We start from the raw sequence: 21,692 nt of genomic DNA on the forward strand, positions 1-21,692 counted from the left end.
CTACCCATTTAAAGTTGAGCACCTGAGAAAATTTGCATGGTTTTCAAAAACAGGAGGACAGACCCCCCTAAAAGTTATAGAACCTTAGTAAAAATCGCAATCATATTCGGCGTATCAGAGAACCCTGCTGTAGCAGTTTCAAGCAGCTATCTGCAAAAATGTGGAATTTTGCATTTTTTGCCAGAAGAAAGATCACGGATTCGTGTTTTTTTTTTTTTTTCCAGGGGTGATCGTATCGACCCAGTGGTTCTAGAATATCGTAGAAGGGCTCATTGGAACGGAAATAAAAAGTTCTAGTGCCCTTTTTAAGTGACCAAAAAAATGGAGGGCAACTAGGCCCCCTCCCACGCTCATTTTTTCCCAAAGTCACCCGATCAAAATTTTGAGATAGCCATTTTGTTCAGCATGCTCGAAAATATGACAACTATGTCTTTTAGGATGACTTAATCCCCCGAAGTCCTCAGGGGGAGGGCTGAAAGTTATGAACTTTACCCAATGCTAACATATAGTATTGGTTGTTGGGAAATACATAGACGTTTTCAGGGAGTATTTTTTCTGGTAGGGGGGGGGGTGGCGGTTTATGTGGGAGGATCTTTCCATGAAGGAAGTTTTCATGGGGGAAGGGACATTGCTATGAAGGGGACGCCGTATTTCCCAGCATTATTTAAAAAACGATCAGAAATTAAATTTAAAAAAAAAACAAGTTTTTCAACTAAAAGTAAGGAGCAACATCAAAACTTAAAACGAGCAGAAATTATTACGTATATGATAGGGTTCACCCCCTAGTCAATACCTCGCTCTTTGAGCCAAACATTTTTTAGTACTTTCATAAAAGCTATTTATTATAATTAATGGCCTTTGTCATTAAGGGGTTATTCTTAAAGAATTGTGACAAAATTCGAACTTTAGCGTAAAGAGCGAGGGATTGACTAGGGGGCGAACCCCCTAATATACGTATTAAAAATATATGTGGATATAGAAGTTCGTTACGTTCGTAAGTTACGTATATTTATTACTAATAAAAACGTTTGTAAATAAAATTACACAAGTTTCAAGAAAGCCATTAAACCAAATAAAACTAAAATTAGTCTGAAAATTTTGTTTTAATTATTCTCATACGATGAGCCAAAACCAAACCTGCATCAATTCAAAAACGGTCAAATATTGAATAAAAAAAAAGAGTTTTTTTTAACTGAAAGTAAGGAACGACATTGAAACTTAAAACGAACAGAAATTATTCCGTATACGAAAGGGGCTGTCCCCTCCTCAACGCCTCGCTCTTTACGCTTTGACTTTCTCACAACTCTATTCTTTTAAACAATAAAAAACTTTAGCGTTTTCATGAATGAATATTTTCTTTTTCTAACTATGTTCTCTTGCATTAAATTTTAATATAATAGAATAGAATTTTATTTTGAAAATTTCTATCACAGCAGGGTTGCCGAATTTGAATTATACGTCAAAATAAAACTAGTATATATATATATATATATATATATATATATATATATATATATATATATATATATATATATATATATATATATATATATATATATTTATATCATATCTAAAAACTTGACTTTCACGTCAAACATAATTCATTGTACAAAATACATAATACATAAATGTACAAAAACATAAAAAAAAGAGTCAACACTTGGTAAAAAAAAGTCAAAAATAGATAACAATAAAATTAATGACTAGGTTTCCTGGTTATTATACAGCTCAACAAAACTCTTGCGTTATCTTTCAAGTTTAGCGGGGACGGGAATCAGCTTGGGGACATTTTGGGATTTATATACGGGACTGTCTGTTGCGGGCGGGAAGGTAGGGTTCGGGGATGATGGAATATAACCGAGGAACAGACAGTGTCTTGGTACCGAAACGACGGCACAGAAGGTTTCTTCTCTCGGCCAACGTGGTGAGCTTGAACTTACCAAATAGATAATGATATGGAACCTTCCCTTCACCATTTAGGATTCTAAGTGCTCGTTTTTGGACATTTTCAATCATATAGATATCTTCTGAAGAAAGACCGAAATGCCACACTGGACAAGCAAACTCGAGTGAAATAGCATCATGTTTTATTTTTGTTAGTCGTCTTATTTTCCTCGGTATTTCTTATGTCTGGATTTATAAAAGTGAGCTGCGCCAAACCTAGTGAAGATGTAGATCCGTAAAACCCTTCTTTTTTAATAAGTGTTTTTCTATTTTCGGCCTGTGCGTAGTACAAAAACATTATTTTTTCTTGACTGCAAATATCAACAAAATTACATTAAGAAACCCAAAACGATTTAAGTTTCCCATTAGACTATGTGTAATATTTTTGCTGTTTCTTACAAGCAATGAAAACCCAGGAAACAATCAAATACTGTTCACTTGAGCTTTGGCTTTGAAAGTGAAACGACCTTGATGTACCGGCATAAAAAGTATTCTGGCCACAGAGGAAAGATGCATGGAGGACTTAATATAATTTTATTTGGTGTTTGTAATGTTTTATATCTTTGATGTAGGTTTCCAACTGAAATTTGCATACCTCAGAGACTTATACTCTTTTTAATAAATCTGGATAGTACCAAAAAGATTATAGGGCAACTAGCCCCCTTCCCATGAACTTTATTCCCCAAAGACATCCGAATTAAATTCAGAGATAGCCATTCGGTTCATCATAATTGAAAGCGTTGACAAAACATGCCTCTGGGGATGACATGACCCCCCACAGCTCCTTGGGAAAGGGCAGTAAGTTTTGGAATTTTACCATTATTTACGTATAAAAATAATAATAATGTATTTAAACCCTCTATAAAAAGAATAATAGAAATCCTGAAAAGAGGAGTAAAGGGGAGACAAAAAAAAAGACACAAAACACACAGACTGGAAAATACAAAACTAGAAGAAAACAATGAATGAACAAAGAAAAATTAGAACAAACACTATCATAAAAAAAGTAAGAAATACTAATAATGCAACACACTATAAAACAGTGGCGGATCAAGGGGGCGAGGGGGAAGCGCGCCCCCCTAACATAGTCTAAAGTATTGTAATTTACTTAATTAACGCAAATTTGCGTTAATTAAACTTGCTCCTAACGCAAGTTTATCGGACCAACCTATTCCCCCCCCCCCGCAAAAAAAAATCCTGGATCCGCCCCTGCTATAAAATATCTTTATTAGAAGGGCATGGCAAGTGATAGGCTTAGTAATTAACGATACCATTGGAAAGTTAAGAAACTCTAATTCTTCGAAGGAAAAGGTTATGACCACCTGACGTTTTAAAAAGTACATAAAATAATTTAGAAACTAATAAAATTCTGCTACTCCTATTCCACGAAGGTAACCGTAAAAAAACTGCAAAGTTAAAATGTACTGATTTAATGGATCTTTTTTCTCGCCTGGAGATAAAAGACCACACAGGAGCCAAAAAGAAAATAGGTGGGCCAAAGAAAGCGTTGTAAAGGTGTACATCAGTCGAACTGACCTCTGACTCGGGAAAGTTCTTCATATGACTTTCTAAATTTTTTTTTTCTTTGAGACTATGGATTATGAGATGTTTTGGATCACGAAGAATTTTACCATAAGGAAGGCCAAAATATACCAAAGACTTTTCTTCGGGAACTACAGTCCCATCTATATTAATAGAGAGGACCTCTAATCTGTCGCTTAATACCAAAATTTAGTTTTGGACGGTGCAATAGTTAACCCTATAGAATTCAAACTCCTAAAAATTTAGGTCACAGCGTCTCGCAACCCAGATAGATTCTCACCTTATAATAGAAGGTCGTCAGCGTATGAAATATGACTGGTATTAAGGCCATCTAGAGTGACCAAAGGATGCAAAACCGTTGTAGCCGAGCAAATACCTAGGCCTACATTGAAAATTAAAGGACTAATCACTGACCCTGTTTAACCCCAGCCCTAATGGGTATTTTCTTCAAAGTTAAATGGCCAACTCTGCTTCGAGTAGTAGCATTCTGGTACCACGACCAAAGAGACTTGCAAATGAACGAATTCACCCCGTACTTCAAGAGAGATAAAATGAATTGGGAGTACAATATAGAGTCAAATGCTCCACATATATCGATTGCACAAGGAAATAATTCTTGCTTGAAGTACTCATACTGACGAAGAATTGAAAGAAGTGTATCGTGAGCATTCTGAGCACCAAGACCTCTGCGGAACCTGAACTGATTGTCCATCATATTTGCTCTATCATAAACCTGGTCAACAATATTTTTTTTCTAAAAGCTTCCCAAGAACCGGAAAAATTGTAATCGGTCTGTATGAAAAAGAAAGAGAAAGGTCTTTACCTCGTTTTGGAATACAAGAAGTTAGGCCCTCACAAAATGAATTTGGTACGTAATTCTGAGACAAAGCAGCTTGAAATAATAAAGAAATGTGTAAGAAAAGCTTGGGAGAGCCATGCTTCAAATATTCGGACATGATCCCATCAAGACCCGCAGACTTACCAGATTTTAAAAGTCGTACCCGGTTTTCAATATCAGAAGGTGAAACTATAATAAAATCTCCATGTGGATTTAAATCAAGAAAATGCGTTAATACGAGTTTTGATTTAAATATGGTGTCTTGAGGAGGAAGGTCAGTTGCAAAAACTTTAGAAAAATGTTTGATCCAATGTTCCATTGAAATAACATCTGGAGAAGAGATTGGAAAGGATGTCAATTTAGACACATAGTGCCATAAATGGGAAGGGGTATTACTGAGATTAGATGATAGTTCAGTGATTAGATGCTTTTTTCACAAATGAACAAGGTTACGGAATTTATTCTTTGTATACTTTATAAAATGGAAAAGGACCCCAGACCGTGGCTTATCAGCTTCAATCCACACATTACGCCAAAAACAGTGACGTTTTTTTTCCTTTCTAAGGCCTGGATACGTAGACAATCCTATTTTCATGGTACCCCTCCTTATTATTTCAAGAGGAACGGAAGTAGTGGCTGCGATTTTTAGTGTGTGAACAATCTGGGCAAGATAAAGCTCAAGGTCTAGGAGTTCAAAAAAAAAGGAGAAGTAGCTAGAAGATGGAAGGTAACTTTAATTTTATCTAGTAGAGAGCCTAGATTAAGCTGATAATAATGTAGGTTAATATAATTCCAATTCAGTTTTTCGAACCATTTGGGCACGGGGCTAGTAGGCAAGGATGAAGGGTCGATAAGAACTATCAGTGTTAAAGTCACCCAAAACTAAAATCAATTTATTACTAGCCTTGATTTTTGCTAATAACTTTAGAAAATGAGACACATGCTGCCACAAATCTCTGATCTGAGCAAATATTGCGGTGATTTGTTGGTAAACAAACACAAATAATAGCAAATTTCCCCAAATCAACAGCCCGAAAAATTCTGAAAGCTCAAGTAAATTACTCCTAAGCTTACTCCTAACTGCGATCAAGAGACCACCAGACAGGCGACCCCCTCTACTCTTGGCAGGCTGTATGTAATAATTAATACCACCTACAAATTTTTGAACAGCAATGGTCTCCCGCACATCTTGAGCGTTTAGCTGGTAAAGTACACTTAGAGGCTATGTGACCAAACGATTGACACTTATAACACTGAAGGGGTATCGGCTTATAAACTTTGAAGTGTGTACTAGTCGATTTTAATCCCATATTTCAGTGCCCAGTCGAGGTCTCCACCAGGTCGAAAAGATAATATAACAGTCTTGGATATACCGAAATGCAAAATTTTCATGATATCACTACGGATACTTGAAATAGTTCCCACATCAAAAGGATTATCGATATAAACAGTCCCTAAAAACTATTTTTTGATCACTTTGCTTTTTATTTGCACAGGCATGGCTCTAACATCTGTCACCGCAGAGCACTCACCCTTCATGTTGAGGACTGTCTTATCTTTCTTGTTGATAATTTTCTCTATACCATCTGCTTTTATATTTTAATAAATTCACTTTCTTTACCTGGACTGCCATTCTTTAGTTCGGGAGATGGATTAGATGTAATAGCGGGAATTGTTCTTTCTCTTTCTGGCTTTGAAGGCCAAAGTAGTGGACTGAGCTGGACAGTGCTGGATTCACTTTTTTCAACTAAAAAAAATCAATAAACTTTTGCAGTCGTTTAATCTTGACGCAATAGTACTATTAGCGTCATTAGATAAATTAGAAACTTCATTAGGCTCAGTTATTACGAAACATGGAATAGGCTGATTATCACTTGAACGAGAACAGAGTAAATCATACATATCACCCAGAAATGAGGCTGTTGAGTGGTTGCCCCTACGACCAACAAGTAGATTAATGTTAAATTCACTTCTGCAAGTATTAGTAGCGTCCTTTAAGGCTTCTTTGCTAAAGAATCTCGCATGTTTCAAGATTTTGTCTCTGTCTATATTTTTCTTAATGGATCTTTGGAGAAAGTTCCATACAGGGCTGATAACCAATCGTACCTCCATTTTCAATTTCAGTCCATGCTTTATATTGTAACCCCATACAATATTCAATAATTGTAGAATTTAGTAACAATCCAATGATGTCAACGCCACAAAGATGGGCTAGTTGAATCAATAAATACCTTCAAGCAAACATCAAATTTATTGGCAAGTCTTGGTAAGTAGGTCTAATCTAGCCCACTTGGGTATCCACAGATGCACTCAAATCCAAAACAAATATTAATATAATCAAAATTGAACAATTTTATTGAAAAACGTAGGGGTATTTCTCTCGGGGAAAATGGATTTCAACGGGCGGAATTTCTAGTGGGGAAGAAATACTCCGGGAAGAGTTTTTCTGAATTCATAAACAGAATTCTTATTATTTGTCTTCTATCTCTTTGAACGCACGATTTTACATATGAAGAGAATGTGACAGGGGAATTTTCTGGGGGGAACTTTCCAGCTAGGAGCAAATTATCCGGCGGTAATTTTTTTTTTTGAAAAATATTTACAAGTTTGCTGGAAGGTGATACTTCCCTTCTTATTGCACAAAAATATTTCTGACGTTTATTTGAATGCTTCTTATAACTAACGTAATTTGCTTCATAATTTTGGTGGGATGCATTTGGGGAAAAAGGTCAGGGGGGAGGGGCTGGTTGCCCTCCGATAATTTTGACTCTATAAAATGGCACTAAAGCTTTCAATTTTTGAACGAATGAGGCCCCTCCGAAGTTTATACGACCACCCATTTCATATGAAGTACCTTTGGTAAAAAAAAAATAATCGTAATGATTCATTGCACCGTAACGGGCCATTGCTATACGTTACGCTAGAGTGTTGCCTTCTGATCCAATTCGTTCGCATTTTTACTCGGAAAATATGATGAACTGTTTGATTCGATCCATTTTATTTTTAGTTATCTTACTGAGAAAAGATTGTTAAATGTCATTAAAAAAAATTCGACATGCAGTCCTTTTGTTACCCCTTAGGACATCTGATCGACATTTCAAGGTACCCATTTTGTACCGTCTTCGTGACTGCTCAACGTTACACGTGGGGGGATTTCCGCAAGGGTAATCTCCGAAGGGGGACTCTCAGCGGGAGGGAATCATCCATGAGGGGGACTCCTAGCACCATAAAAATGCTATAAAAAACGAATATTTTTAGCATTTTGCTTTGGATTTTTTATTTAAACAATAAAAATCCTTCTTTATCATTCGGGTCGCACGAAGTATTTGGCGACCCCCCCTTAACATTACCTAGAACAAATTTACTTTTTCAAACGGAAAAAACATGCTCATTTTTTACTAATACCATCTAACTAGCATTAAACTGTACATTTCTGTCTGATGACAAGAAAAATGAATAGCCTAATCAGTTAGGCTAATTTCTGTTTTTATACTTTAATCTTATCAGGCACATTGTTTACATAACAATTAGACTTGTGCAATCAACTTGCAGTTTTAACTAGGCTAGGCTGTAACTCTGATAAGAAATGCCTGCATTAGCATAAATAATTAATCCAAATAGTCTGCCCTTGATAATAAATATGGAACAGAAAACATTTTTTAGAATAAAGACACCTTTTCCTGAATTAAAAGAAGATAAAATTGACACTCTTTTGTTCTTGGATGCTGCTTCTGGTATTGCAGACTTCTGTGGTAAGTGGAATTTTACTGCAAAATATTTTGGATCCACTCAAAGTTGTGGAAGTGTCTTGGGTAAAATATTACTTTAGCTAGCCTACTTTTGGCTAACATGGAAAGGGGTTAGGTTAGGAAAATGAAACTTTCAGGGATGGGTCTACAGGCTAGAATATGGGTAAATATTTACCAAATTATATTATTGAGTTACAACTAAAGTGAATATACCACTCAATGCCCTTTTTTATGCTCTTTACAAATATAATAATCATTTTTGTTGGAAATTAATTTTAGCCCCCACCCCTATAGGCTATATACCAATTCAAGGTATATATTTGCACATTAGGGGGGGGGTAGAGGAAAATTTAAACTTACCTCTCATTTATATCAGAAATAAAATTACCCCCATGCCCCTAATGTGCAAATATATATTCTTAATTAGCTTATAAAGGTTTGGGGGCTAAAATTCATTTCCAACAAAAATGATTATTATATTTGTAAAGAGCATAAAAAAGGGCATTGAGTGGTATATTCACTTTAGTTGTAACTCAATAATATGATTTGGTAAATATTTACCAAAATATGCCCCAGAAAGTTAATTTGAAGTACCTACCTCCATTCCTTCTCTCTCTAGAGGGTCCTAACCTTTGAAGACCTTTAAAAATATGTATGTTATAAAAGTGAAACATTGCAAAATAGATCTTCATTTTAAATGATGTACAGTAAAATTGTTTTCAGCTTCACAAATTTGCTCAATCCCAATTTATAAGGTTTTAAAGATATGCAAATACATTTCCTAAACTCTGAAGAAAAAAAAAATTGATATGGTTTAAAATTCTACTCAAATAACAGGAAAGCATTTTCAGAACAAAAGCCAGAGAAAAAGAAACTTATAACTGAAAATTAAAGTAAAATGTTGTTTTGTCAAAATTTCAATAGGTATACCTTTTGTTTATATAATTGGTATACATATATGAATTGGTATATATAGGGGGGGGGGGGGCTAAAATTCATTTCTGACAAAAATGATTGTTATATTTGGAGAAAGCATAAAAAAAGGCATCTAGTGGTATGTTTGCTTTACTCGTAATTCGAAAATAGGATTCACGAAAAATTTTCCCATACTTTAGCCTGCAAACCAATCCTTGATGGTTTCATTTTCCTAAATTAACCCCTTTTCAAGATAGCCAAAAGTAGCTAAAGTAAGATTTTACTGTATCTTGCTTTCAGATAGGGCTACAATTTTTAGGCTAATTTCTTTTTTTTTAGGAAAGTCTTTTTCCATTGGCTCCTTGGAAAGAAACATTGCAATAACAAGAGAGTAAAATTATACATACTGGTGCATTATGCTTGCTCCATGAAGAAGTCAAGTTTGGTCAATGCTAATGAAATAAAATAAAATAGGATGAATAAATAACAGTTTAGAACCAAATTTGGGCTATATATTTGCACATTAGAGGGTGGGGTGGGGGTAAAGCATAGCATATATTAAATATGTAACCTAACCTAGGTACCTTTCTCTTTTAAACCCCCCCAAAACAATCATTTAAATATTGAGAAACCATGCTTTGCCATCAATTTATCTAGAAAATCACCCATTGTCTGCTAATGAAATAGCAGTTTGATAGGTTTTGTTACTGGTTGCTTTGATACAGCATATAGCAATGCCCATATAATGCACCAGTACCAAATTATAGTCAAAGTGCTTTTATCTCAGAAAAGAGCTGGGTATCAGTGTAAAGGTTGGGTTGTTCTTTTTTTTATAAGGCTTCATGGCTCCATCACAAGTGATGAGATGCTGCTATCCTGGTAATCACTATGCTAACTACTGTTGAATGCCTCAAAAAGGGATTTTCTGGGATTACATCAATTAGGAGGCCATTCCATATAGCAACAGATCATTGAGCAAAACTTGTCTTCAAGTACCCTATTCTTGGTGGGGTGTGCCCTGCACAATGTAGTCCTACAGCACTGTGCTTTGGCAAGTTGATTGCAAAACCAGTAAATTTTTGCTGTTCATATTATTGACTTACAAATAAAGTGAACATACCACACAATGCCTTTTTTTATGCTCTTTCCAAATAAAATAATCACTTTTGCTGCAAATGAATTTTACCCCACCTCTATATATATATACCAGTTCAGGGTAGGCTATATATTTGCACTTTATATGGGGGGGTGATTGGGGGTTAAAGTTTATTTTTGATGCAAATGAGCAGTAATTTTAAGCTTTACCTCCACCCCCCTAATTTGCAAATATATACCCTGAATTGGTAGGCTATATATAGGGGTGGGGAAAAAAATTCATTTGTGGCAAAAGTGATTATTAAATTTGGAAAGGGCATAAAAAGGCATTGATTGGTATTTTCACTTTATTCAGATGTCAATAATTTGAACAGAGAAATATTTACAACAGAGCCTTTATTTTTATCTAAAACAAGTTTTGACACCTCCTCAGATAGAGGGCAATGCATGAATTTGTAGAACCCTGGCATTGAAGTCACATCAAATTGATCCTGGATTGACTGCTGGGGTTTGGCATCAGAGAAATTGCTAGAGTGGTTGGTTTTGGACATTGAAGAGGAGCAATGCTGCTGAGATGGAAACAATATAAAATTCTGAAAACAACTTTAAAAATCCTAAAATACTTTCTTTACTATCCCTAGAGGGGTAAATCCAGGGGAATTTAAATTACTAGCCTAGCTAAGAAGGGGATATACATTTAGAGTTAGAATGGTATCCTGAATCCAAATATAACATTCCTTTGTATCAGAAATGAACTTTACCCTCACCCCTCGAATGTGCAAATATATACCCTGAATTGTAGCCAATATAGCCTATGCAATAAAATTTCTATTATTTTGACAAAGTGTTCATTTAATTTAAAGAATATAGTGACCTGAGAAGAATTAAATGCCTTAATACAATTCAGGGTATATATTTGCACATTAGAGGGTTAGGGCAAAGTTTATTTCTGATGCAAAATGAATATTATATTTGGATTCAGGATGCAATTTTAACTCTAAAGATATGTCTGTTTCTTAGCTAGGTCAGTAATCTAAAATCCCCTAAAAGCACTTCACTTTATACCCTTCCCCTGCCTAATATGCAAATGTATAGCCTAAAGAATATATTCTCTGTGCATTTTCTGTTTTGGTAAATTTGGAGTTTTTTCTATATCTAAGCTACAAATTAGGTGAACATACCACTTGATACCTTTTTTATGCTCTTACAGAATATACTAATCATTTTACCTGAAAATCCAATTTTGAGGCCTTTATGGGCCCTTAAACATAGGACATTTTCTTGTGTTTTTGCTAATAGAAAAGGGTTAAAAACAACAATTCTGAATTCATAATATGCATATTAGTTGTAGTTAACATATTTTGACTGCAGCTCCACTATATTTAATCCACCCCCTCCTTAATGTGCAAATATGCAGCCCAAATTATATATTTCCCATGTGTTTTCTGGTTATCAATTTTGTCACAGTTGATTCAATTTATAGGTACGTGGTTTTAAACAAATGGTGCTAATGGCTTAAAGTAAACATGACAGTTTTTAAAAGATTTATAAGTTATTTATTCAATTGGATCATGATGAATCAATGCATGTGGATTATATAACTTTGACAAAATGGAATTATAGTCAAATAGTAACTTTTAACCAATAATTTAACCTTTTTCTATTGATAACAAAAAATAAATAAATTTATCACCTCTAAGGAGGGCTTAAAATTGGATTTCCAAGTAAAACAAATATTATGTTCACAAAGAGCATAAAAAAGGCATTGAGTGGCACATTCACCTAATTCATAGCTCAGTAATGTAAATATCTCCAAATTTACCATACCTCTGTTTCTTGATTTTACCATGTTGATTCAATTTATGGTTATTAAATTTAAACAAAAGAGGGACATATGGCAACATGCATAGAAAATATATAATTAGGGCTGTACATTTGCACAGTAGAGGGAGAGGAAAAGTAAGGGGAAGCACTTTTAGGAATGATACAAGCTAGTATTTTAGGGTGTTTTTCAAGTTGTTTTCAGAGTTTTATACTGTTCCTTCTTGATAGCCTCAACTGTATGCAAATACCAAGAGGTTTAATGGGAGAATAAGACTTTCAGGAATGAAACTAGGCTAGGGTAAGCTTCAAGATTAGGGGCTTGTGTTAACTTTTGAAAATAGCCTAGTTGAATTAGGTAACAAAAACTTGAGAATAGGTCTAGACGCTTAAGGATCCAGAGAACATATTTTGAAGTACCAATAGTATGGATTTAGTGGTTGGCCTCTCCAGAAGGAAACATGTTAATAAAACAGTTTATATTTCATAATATGTGCAAACATTGTTGTTAATAGATTTTCCATGTGCTTCCACTTTCATTCGTATTCTTCCACTTTTGTCTAAATAAATAAATTTTCACAGTGAATTTTCTTTAGGCTGATTAGTTACTTCCCACCAATTGCTGCTAATATCTTACCTATTTACTGCCAATCAATTTAATATTGTGAAGTAAGAATTGTTTTATTATACCAACCTTGTAATCAGTGTACAATTAAGCCTGTTGAGAAGGAAACATGTTAAAAAAAATCTTACTTCATAATATGCAAAAAAATTCTAGTTAGTCATTCCAAAAGTGCTTCACTTTAATTCCCCCCCCCTGCCAATGTACAAAGATATAGCCCAAATTACATATTTACCATTCATTTTGTAATATGTCACTCATTTTAAACAACTCAGCACCTGTCAATAAAAGCAACATTGACAAATAAAGAAATAAAAAAAAATGAATGTGAAATTTATAATCTGGGCTATATATTTGCACTTTTGGGGGGGGGGTGTATTATTAATTGGGCTCTATGTATTATTGATTGATTTTTAGCTTTTTACCTAGCCACTTAGCACAGAATGGGTTGTTGTAGAGTCTTTGACATGACACATTCACCTGGAAATTGAAAATTCTAGTGCCTTTTTAAGAACCAAAAGTGATTGGAGGACAACCATTCCCCCTCCCGCACTTTTATTTGCTGCCCTCCCACCAAAGATATCTGATAAAAATTTTGAGATAGTAATTTTGTTCAACATAGTTGAAAGGTTAAATAATTATGCCTCTGGGGATGATATGACCCACCACAGCCTTTGGGTCAAGGCTTTAAGTTATGCAATTTGCCCTTTGTTTACATATAGGATTTTTCTTAGGGAAAAGGGCATATGTTTGATCCCAGGTCTCCTAAAAGGATAAGGGAATACCTAACAACCATAAAAGCGAGTCATTTGCCAATATCCACGATTTGCACAAAATACAAAAACAATTATGAACCGCCATCAACGGATGGCAGTTCATGCATCTGTTGCTAGTATCCATTGATGGCAGTTCATAATTTTTTGGATTTTGTGCAAATCACGGATATTTGCAAATGACTTGCTTTTATGGTTGTTAGGTATTTAGTTTTAATTCTTATAATTTTTGGCTTTTATTGCATTTTATTCATCTCTGAAGTTTTTGTTTTTTTCATTGGTTTTTTGGTTCTTTTCACATTGACTTTCCGCATTTGTTTTTTGTTGATTCTTTTCTTTGGCACTTTCCTTGAATACATTATTTCGTTTTGCGCTGAAGAGGAGAGGCGGTTGTACTCTTGAAATTTTCGCTTTGGTTGTTTATTCAGTATTCTTCTTTGGCCTTGAAACCCCATTTTTGATCGTTTCCTTTTCTTATATTGAAACTTTCTGGGAAGGCTGACATAAATCAAAACACACTATGTGCATGCAGGTTGTCAAAAGAAAGTTTCAGCAACATCTCAGGAATGGTATAGAGTATTAAATTGAACTAAAGCCAGAGAAAAAGAAACATAACTGAAAATTAAAGTAAAATGTTGTTTTGTCAAAATTTCAATAGGTATACCTTTCATGTAGGCAAATTTCAGGACCCTCTAGAGAGAGAAGGAGTGGAGGTAGGTACTTCAAAATACCTTCCCAGGACATACTTTGGTAAATTTTTTGTTATTTATATTATTGACTTACAAATAAATTAAACATATCACTCGATGCCTTTTTTTTATGATCTTTCCAAATATAATAATCATTTTTGTCAGAAATGAATTTTCCCCCCACCCCTATATATATTGAAATTTTCAAGGCAGGTTCAGGGGATGTTGAGCTAACCAGAAGGCTCTATGTACATCCTATCACTACAACTACTGCTTGCAAAACTACTACTACTGCTGCTACTGATAGGACATTAAGGCAAAGCTTTCAGGGAATGTTGAGGAAGGTATTGAACTAAATCAAAACACACACTATGTGCATGCAGTTTGTCAAAAAGATCCTGGGCAAAAGGGTGTATTTTGTAAGCACAAGGGAATATAAATCGTGCTTTAGCAACACAACTCACCAAAAACTTAAAAGGAAGATGGTGAAACCTTAATATGTGTGTTATGGGACTGAATATACTCTGTGGAAGGTTCAAAAAATGATTAACTTAAAAATTTTGTGCCATCCTTATTTAGTTGTAATTTGGCTTATTGGGTTCAGGTTGGCGCTTTCATTGAAGACAAAACACCTATCACCTACGAAAACCTACAACCTAAAGGTCCAGGCATTGGACACTGATGATAGTAATTTAGGTTTTCTGAATTAGACTAGTTTAGTCATCTCCAGAACTAAGTCCTGACTTATTATTTAGAATTCTCTCCTGAAACCCTATACCAAAGAAATCATGTTGTGTAACTATGCTAAAATTATAATTCCTCTATTATGGGCTACTGACTGTTTTTTTCTAGTGCCTTGGCCTTGTACTGTATTGGGGTCTTAGCTTTTGTAGAGGAATGGAAGGATATTATTAGTATTATTATTACTATTATTGCAGGACTCACCACCAAACTGAGCTAAAGCGACAAGGACCCATCGTCTCAGAACCCTCTTCAAAAATCATAGCTTGGTACTAGAGACTACTTTACTCATCCTTACCCTATACCTTGCCAGCTGTTAGACATCAACCTCCAAAACTATGTCCTCTGGGTTAAGATCCAATTTATGAAAAATCTCCAACCAGTATCTAATCCTGGAAGGATGTTCTTCTATTAGATGACTTTTTTTCCATGGCTGTCTGACATTTGTGGAATTTTGGAGAATCAGCTCTTCTAGTTTCAGTGAGATGATTCTGAAAATTTTTACTTCCTGTAATTGCTTCAGTAGCCGTTTGTATTTCAGACCTTCTAAGTTAATGAAGATATTTGGTCACTGTGGGGTTAAGATAGGAATTATTTCCTTTGGTTCTCTACACCTCACATTTCTATGGTAGTTTTGCTCTCCTCTCTGGTCCAGCTTCTTGTAGCATCTGTGTGGCACCACTAAGAAATGAGAATGAAAAGTTCAAATTCTAGTGCAGTCAAATCTAGTCTGTTTAAACCTTCATAACACTCCAACTAGTTTTTTTGCCTGCTCCTCATTTTCCCAGTCTGTGTCTCTTTAAGTCCATTTGGTCAGCAATCTTCAGGGTAACAACACTTTTTATTGCTTCTTCCTCTAGAAGATGTTGTATAGGCTGAATTCCTACCAGTCGTTGCATGGGTCTTGTTGCACTTTCATAGGATGCTGATGTAATGATTAGGCAGGCAAACCTTAGTACCTTATTAAAGGGATCAAATGCAAAGAAGCTTCAAATGATATTACAGATCTGAAGCGATCGAGTAACGATGGGAAAATCGTTGTGTGCTCCAAGTCAACGGCTGGTAAAATAGATGAGAGTGTGAAAGCTGCTCAGCCATTTATAGGAGAACCAGCCTTTGCACCTGTTGTTGAATAGGTGCCCCAATCCTTATACTTTTCTGGCCTTCAGCAACTTATCCCCAAAAGCACAGAGATAAGCCACTGTGGCGCCTACCATATATTTAACGTGCAGTTTGAGACTTTTAGTGACCCTGAATTTTTCCTTAAAAAAATCAGTGTGCATTGGTTTACGTCTGCCTGTTTAGAGTTTATCTTCCTCACCTGTCATTGCTTTAGGTATTGTGAAGTCACGAGGTAGGTCACCTAGCAGTGAATTGTCAATCAAGTGTTATTTGTGGTAGATGTGGTTCTGTCAATCATGTATCTGACTATTTTAACGCGTGTACAGCTAGTATGTTCTGTGTGTTGAGAAACATAGCTGGCCACACGTTTTACAGTTTGAAATGCCCAAATAATTGTCTAGCCAAGATTCTGCTCAATCCGCGAGGTTAAAGTGCCCATGGTCAGCCACAATGTCTGTATAAGGTGCTTAAATCTAAAAATTAACAGTGGGTTCATACAAAAGTCTTCAGGTTTTGATGAGCTTGTGTATTGCTTTAAGAGCATCTTTTAAGTGAATTAAGCCTTAGTCTTTTGGATACCAGAAATAAGTTCACTTCCTATGAACCTCCTGCTAAGTAAAATAGTGCTGGTGGGAGACCGTCGGGAGGTCTTGCAACTTACGTGAATTCTGCTATACGTTTGGTGCTTTTAGAATCTAGTGATTGCCTACTTGCTGTTAAAGTTGACAATGTGTTTACCTATAATGTTTATTTGCCGACTGATTGCCCTAATGATACGTCTGAGCACTTTTTTGCTCTTGCCTCTGAATAGTTATGTAGAAAAATTTTGAGCATGATTTCTAGTAATCCTGTGTGTCTATTAGTTGGAGATTTTAAATGTAACCCAACTACTCCATCTCTCTGCCCTTCTCTGGTTGGTGAAATATTTGATAATCATTGAACTTTGTTGATAAAGATAAAAATTTAACATACATTCATAATTCCTTGTCCACACCCAACATAGATCATGTTGTGGCTTTGCCATTCTTAGATATCTCTCAAGCGAAGGTTCTTTGGGATTACTTAATATCTGATCACCTGCCCTTATTGTTTTTTTTCTCACCAAATAAAACTTCTAAGATACCTACTAATGGCCCAAAAAATCCAATCCATCATATGTACGTAATTTGGCGTCAATCAACACTGAACTATATTGGGATAGTATTTCTACAATCCTTTCCAAAATTAATCCTTTCTCTTCAAACATTGACCTTTTCAAGATCAATCCTATCCCTTTGTTCTGCTAATAAAGTGCTCATTGGTGCCTACTGAGTAAAAACGTTTTCCCCTTGACATTTATCATGCAGAAATATGCCATGCTTTACAATATGCAGAATCTCGTGCTGTTCAATTGAAGTTTATCCATCTAGGTACTGTTCCTAAGTAACAGGAAAAGCAAAGTCTTTCTCAACCTCGTAATTCAGCAAACTTTGACTACATCTATGGATTTAATGCGACCGACCACGATCCTGTCCTGTTAGTTGCATCCGCATTGCAACAAAGAAGAAGTTTGCTTAGGAATTTCAGAATCACCATAAGTAAACCACAGATCAGACAGCACAGAAAGCAAAGATAACCCAAATTTCTGTTGGTCGTTGCTCTATTCAAGGACCCCCAAAACTTCCCTTTCCGCTGCTTATGTTCCTTTATCTGATTGCTGTTCTTTCTATGAGGCAAGATACTCTCAACTAGACCCCATTTTGAACTCAAAAATGTTGAAGGGCTTGACTAGTTTTTGTATGCATTCCCTGACTCTGATTATATTGTATCTGTAACGTTTGCAGCTGGTAATATTATGTGTCTTGAGTAGAGGAGAATATTTTTATTTATAACACGTACATAAATAAATGTCACACAACAGCGCACATGCCTGGTGGCATACTTTAGCGCTGGAAATATTGCCAACGAAAATACACAGCCATTTTCTAACTAAATTTTACAACAACGAAAAAGAAAACCCTAATGACCAAAATACTTAACTTGTCATAAGATATTTCTTCACCAGTCTTAGAAAATGTCGCTTGTTGCTGCACTCTCGAACTGTTGCTGGAATTCAGTTCCAGATTTTTGGCCCATTTTGAAAGATACTGAATCCCGCTCTCGTTATTGGGAAAATTTCGTACGAAAAGTCTGAACAATGTGTAGTAGGATAATTATGAAATTGAGAATTAGTTGGAAAAATTCCGGAGAAATTTACAGGTAAATTACTATATTGATAAACTTAACTATATTGATAGTCGTGACAAATACTAGAAATAGAAATTAAATGAAGTTGGTCCAAAGAGAAAATTCCTGAAGTCCCTTATAGGTGTCTAACTGAAGATCTGCAATCAACATTAAAAAGAATCCTCATTGCTTTATTCTGAAATATTTGGAGATATTTGAAAATAGACGAAAAGGTAGATGCCCAAACCTAAACGCAATAGAGAAAATATGGGTGGACGAAAGAATAATAAATAGATTTTAGAATAGCTTTAGTAAAGAAATGACGAAGACGAGTTAGCATGCCAATATTTCGGGGAACTTTTAACGACAGTGTTTTTACATATTTATGAAACGACACATTTTCATCTAAAATAAACCCAAGATATTTGAACAGATCTACCCGTTTTAATTCAAGACCATTCAAGAAAAGAGAGAAGGTGTCTGACACTGCTGATCCAGTTCGCGAAAATAACATATATTGGCATTTTTTTTCATTAAGAGCTAGTCAATTCCTTGAATACCAATCAGATACAGTTAGTAACGTAGTTTCGAGGTTCTGGAAAAGAACTGATAGGCCCTGGTGAGAAGCAAAAATTACTACATCATCAGCAAACATTATAATTTTACAAAGAGGCAAAACTTCTGGCAAATCATTTATAAAAAGAATAAATAGAATAGGCCCAAGGACAGAGCCCTGAGGTACTCCGTAATTAATGGGAAAAGTTTCGGAACGGAGTTCACGAGATTTATCAACACAATCTAGTCGTCTCCCAGAAAGGTAAGATGCAAAAAATTTAACAGCTTGTGTTGAAAACCCATAAGACTTGAGTTTAAAAAGAAGCAACGAATGATTTACGGTGTCAAACACCTTGGCGACATCAAGAAAAATCGCCAACGCGTGTTGACCCTCATCTAGTGAATTATTAATATTTAGTAAAAGCTCATGAATTGCCAGTTCAGTTGACTTTCCTTTTATAAAACCATATTGAGACGTGTGTAAAATCTTACTATCAAATAAATATTTTTGTAATTGACTGTTTGCAAATTTTTCCAAAATTTTGCTGAAAATCGAAAGTCGAAAAATACCTCTATAATCTGAAGGGTCAGTTGAACTCCCACCTTTAGGTAATGCTATAATATTTGCTGTTTTTTTAAAGCTCAGGAAAAAGCACATGCATAAGTGATAGACTAAAAATATGTGTCAACAAGGGTGAAATGTTTGACTCTATTTGCTTTACGGTTTTAGCCGAAAATCAAAATTCGTCCTTAGAAAAACTCCGTTTAAGCTTCAGAATAACTTTTTCAATCTCATGAGGCTTAGTCTCAGAAAAAGAAAACGAATTTTCTGCATGTTGCTCATTAACTGGAACAGAAGGGGAATTCAGTTGCATATTCATAGTCAATGCAAGTCTAGAACCAATATTACTGAAATAATCTCTAAAAGTATTTAACATTTCATTGGGCTCTGTAACATTTTCTCCATTTAAAACAAGGCAATTAACACTAGTACTTTTACCACTATGAGGACGTATCTTTTCATTTATCAATTGCCAGGTTTTTCTCATATCCGATTTATAATCCAAAAATTTCTCTTTATAATATTTTCTCTTCTCATGTCTGATAATTGAATTTAGCTTATTCCTATAAACTCTGAATTCTTCAAACGACTCAGGTCTCTGTAATTTTAAATAATTCTTAAATTTTCTATTTGTATTTTTTAACGATGTCAAAATATCTTTAGTAACCCATGGGTCAAATTTATGCGCAAACTTCCCATGCGAAACTCGCGTTGAAGGAGCCCATACCCGCAGTTGAATCATATTATCAATAAAATCTAAAAACGCAACATTTGCGTCATCTGAGCCGTAAACCGAACACCAATCATGGTCCCCAATTAACTGACGTAGAACTTTACTATCAATCCATATATATCGCTTTTTTTAATTATCCATTGTTGAATCTCGATGTTGTTTATTACTATTATTTAAATTTAAAAGAACACTCACCTGAAAATGATCTGACATATCAGACAAAATTACTGACGATTTTTCAGCATCAAATAAAACAGGAGAGAAAAATATATTATCTAATAATGTAGCTGTGTCAGCTGTAACTCTTGTCGGCAGAGAAATACTTGGAAGAAAATTAGAACGTAACATCATAGTTAAAAACTCCTTGTTATTTCCAACATCGAGATTCAAAATATCAAAATTAAAATCACCCGAAATAATAACCGGTTTTTCAACGCTTCAAGATTTTTCAACAGCGGTTCAAAAACTTCAAAAAATATTTTTGGGTTACCCGACGGAGATCGATAAACAGACCCGAAAATAAATGGATTACAGCCCAAAGGTACAACTTCAACAAAAATAGTCTCACATAACCCTTCATCAAATACAGACAAATCACTGAGAATACTAAAAGACCAGTCATCACGAATATACAGCATCTGACCAGTGATGCCAAATATGGTACAATTGTACCATTTTGGTACATTTCGACTCTACTGGTACAATTTAGTACAATCCCACAAACCATGGTCCATTCTACAAAATTATGATCCAATGTGGTACAATTCAGTATTTTTGTATCTATGTGTGTCGTCATTCATCGTCAAAGATTTTATTTAACCCTGATCTGTGATGCAGAGTCAAGTTAAGAGACAGAAAAGCAGTCAGCTATTTTCCTTTTTTCGTAACCAGACACTTTACTTCCGGCGTCCAAAGGTCGCAAAAACATCTTTCTGTGTATCAAGCAGGGCTTCCACTCTCGAATCTGAAAATTCGGGGACAAGCTTTAAAAACTCGGAGAGTTGTCGGGGATAAGTCTTCAAGATTCTGAGACTTTGGGGGGAAAAAACAAAATGGTAGGTCGGGAAGAAAAATATGTATTAAAAAATTTTTTTTAGCGTAGTGGTAAGGAGAACATATGGGGGTTTTAGAATACTTAAATAACGCAAGTTAAATATTCTTGGTGTTAGAACGAGCACGGTCGTTGACAACAGATATTAAAACACTTATTGCTTATAATGAGTAAAAAAAATAAATAATGTAAAAAAAAAAATATTGAACCAATGTTAAATATAAATGCCATCAGTAGTTCTTAATACATTCATAAGCATAATAACTTAATTAATAAAATTTCAAAATAAATATTGTTTTAGTTTTATAGATATGTAAATTAAACATACAAATTAAAAAATATATATATGGTTCAAAATTAAAAAATACTAAAAACAATAAATAAATAAAACAAGGACATTTAAAATTAAATTAAAAACAAAATTTTGACTAAAATTGACACAGTATTGGTTTTTCATGCTGATTCTAAGGTTTTAAGTGTTTACCACCCGGAAAATTCCCCCCCGGAAAAAACCGAAAAGTATACTCTCCCGCTGAAAATACTTCCGTGAAAAATACCCCACGGAAAGTAACCCCACGGAAAATACCTTCCGTTGAAAGTAGCCCTTCTGAAAATACGAGCGGACAAGACCCCCCCCCTCCCCGGCAGAAAAGACCACCACGACACAGACATTTTTTTCATTGTTTGTTTCTCCTCGCTGCCATAGTTTTAGCACTAAGATATTACCTATCATAT

The 21,692-nt window shown here is 35.0% G+C and overlaps 1 protein-coding gene across 1 annotated transcript in view; it reads left to right on the top strand.

The window, feature by feature from the left end:
* The first annotated feature begins 7,701 nt into the window (after positions 1-7,701).
* Positions 7,702-21,692, top strand: part of LOC148954439 (glycolipid transfer protein) — a 125,091-nt gene continuing 111,100 nt past the window's right edge. Inside the window, exon 1 of the mRNA XM_089087089.1 lies at positions 7,702-8,076. Within this exon, the coding sequence (XP_088943215.1) occupies positions 7,965-8,076 (112 nt within the window). The 5' untranslated portion in view covers positions 7,702-7,964. The remainder of the gene's footprint in view (positions 8,077-21,692) is intronic.

The sequence above is a fragment of the Artemia sp. Qi Xiang Cuo genome, chromosome 3 (assembly GCF_049724085.1).
Source record: "Artemia sp. Qi Xiang Cuo chromosome 3, ASM4972408v1, whole genome shotgun sequence".
NCBI lineage: Eukaryota > Metazoa > Arthropoda > Branchiopoda > Anostraca > Artemiidae > Artemia > Artemia sp. Qi Xiang Cuo.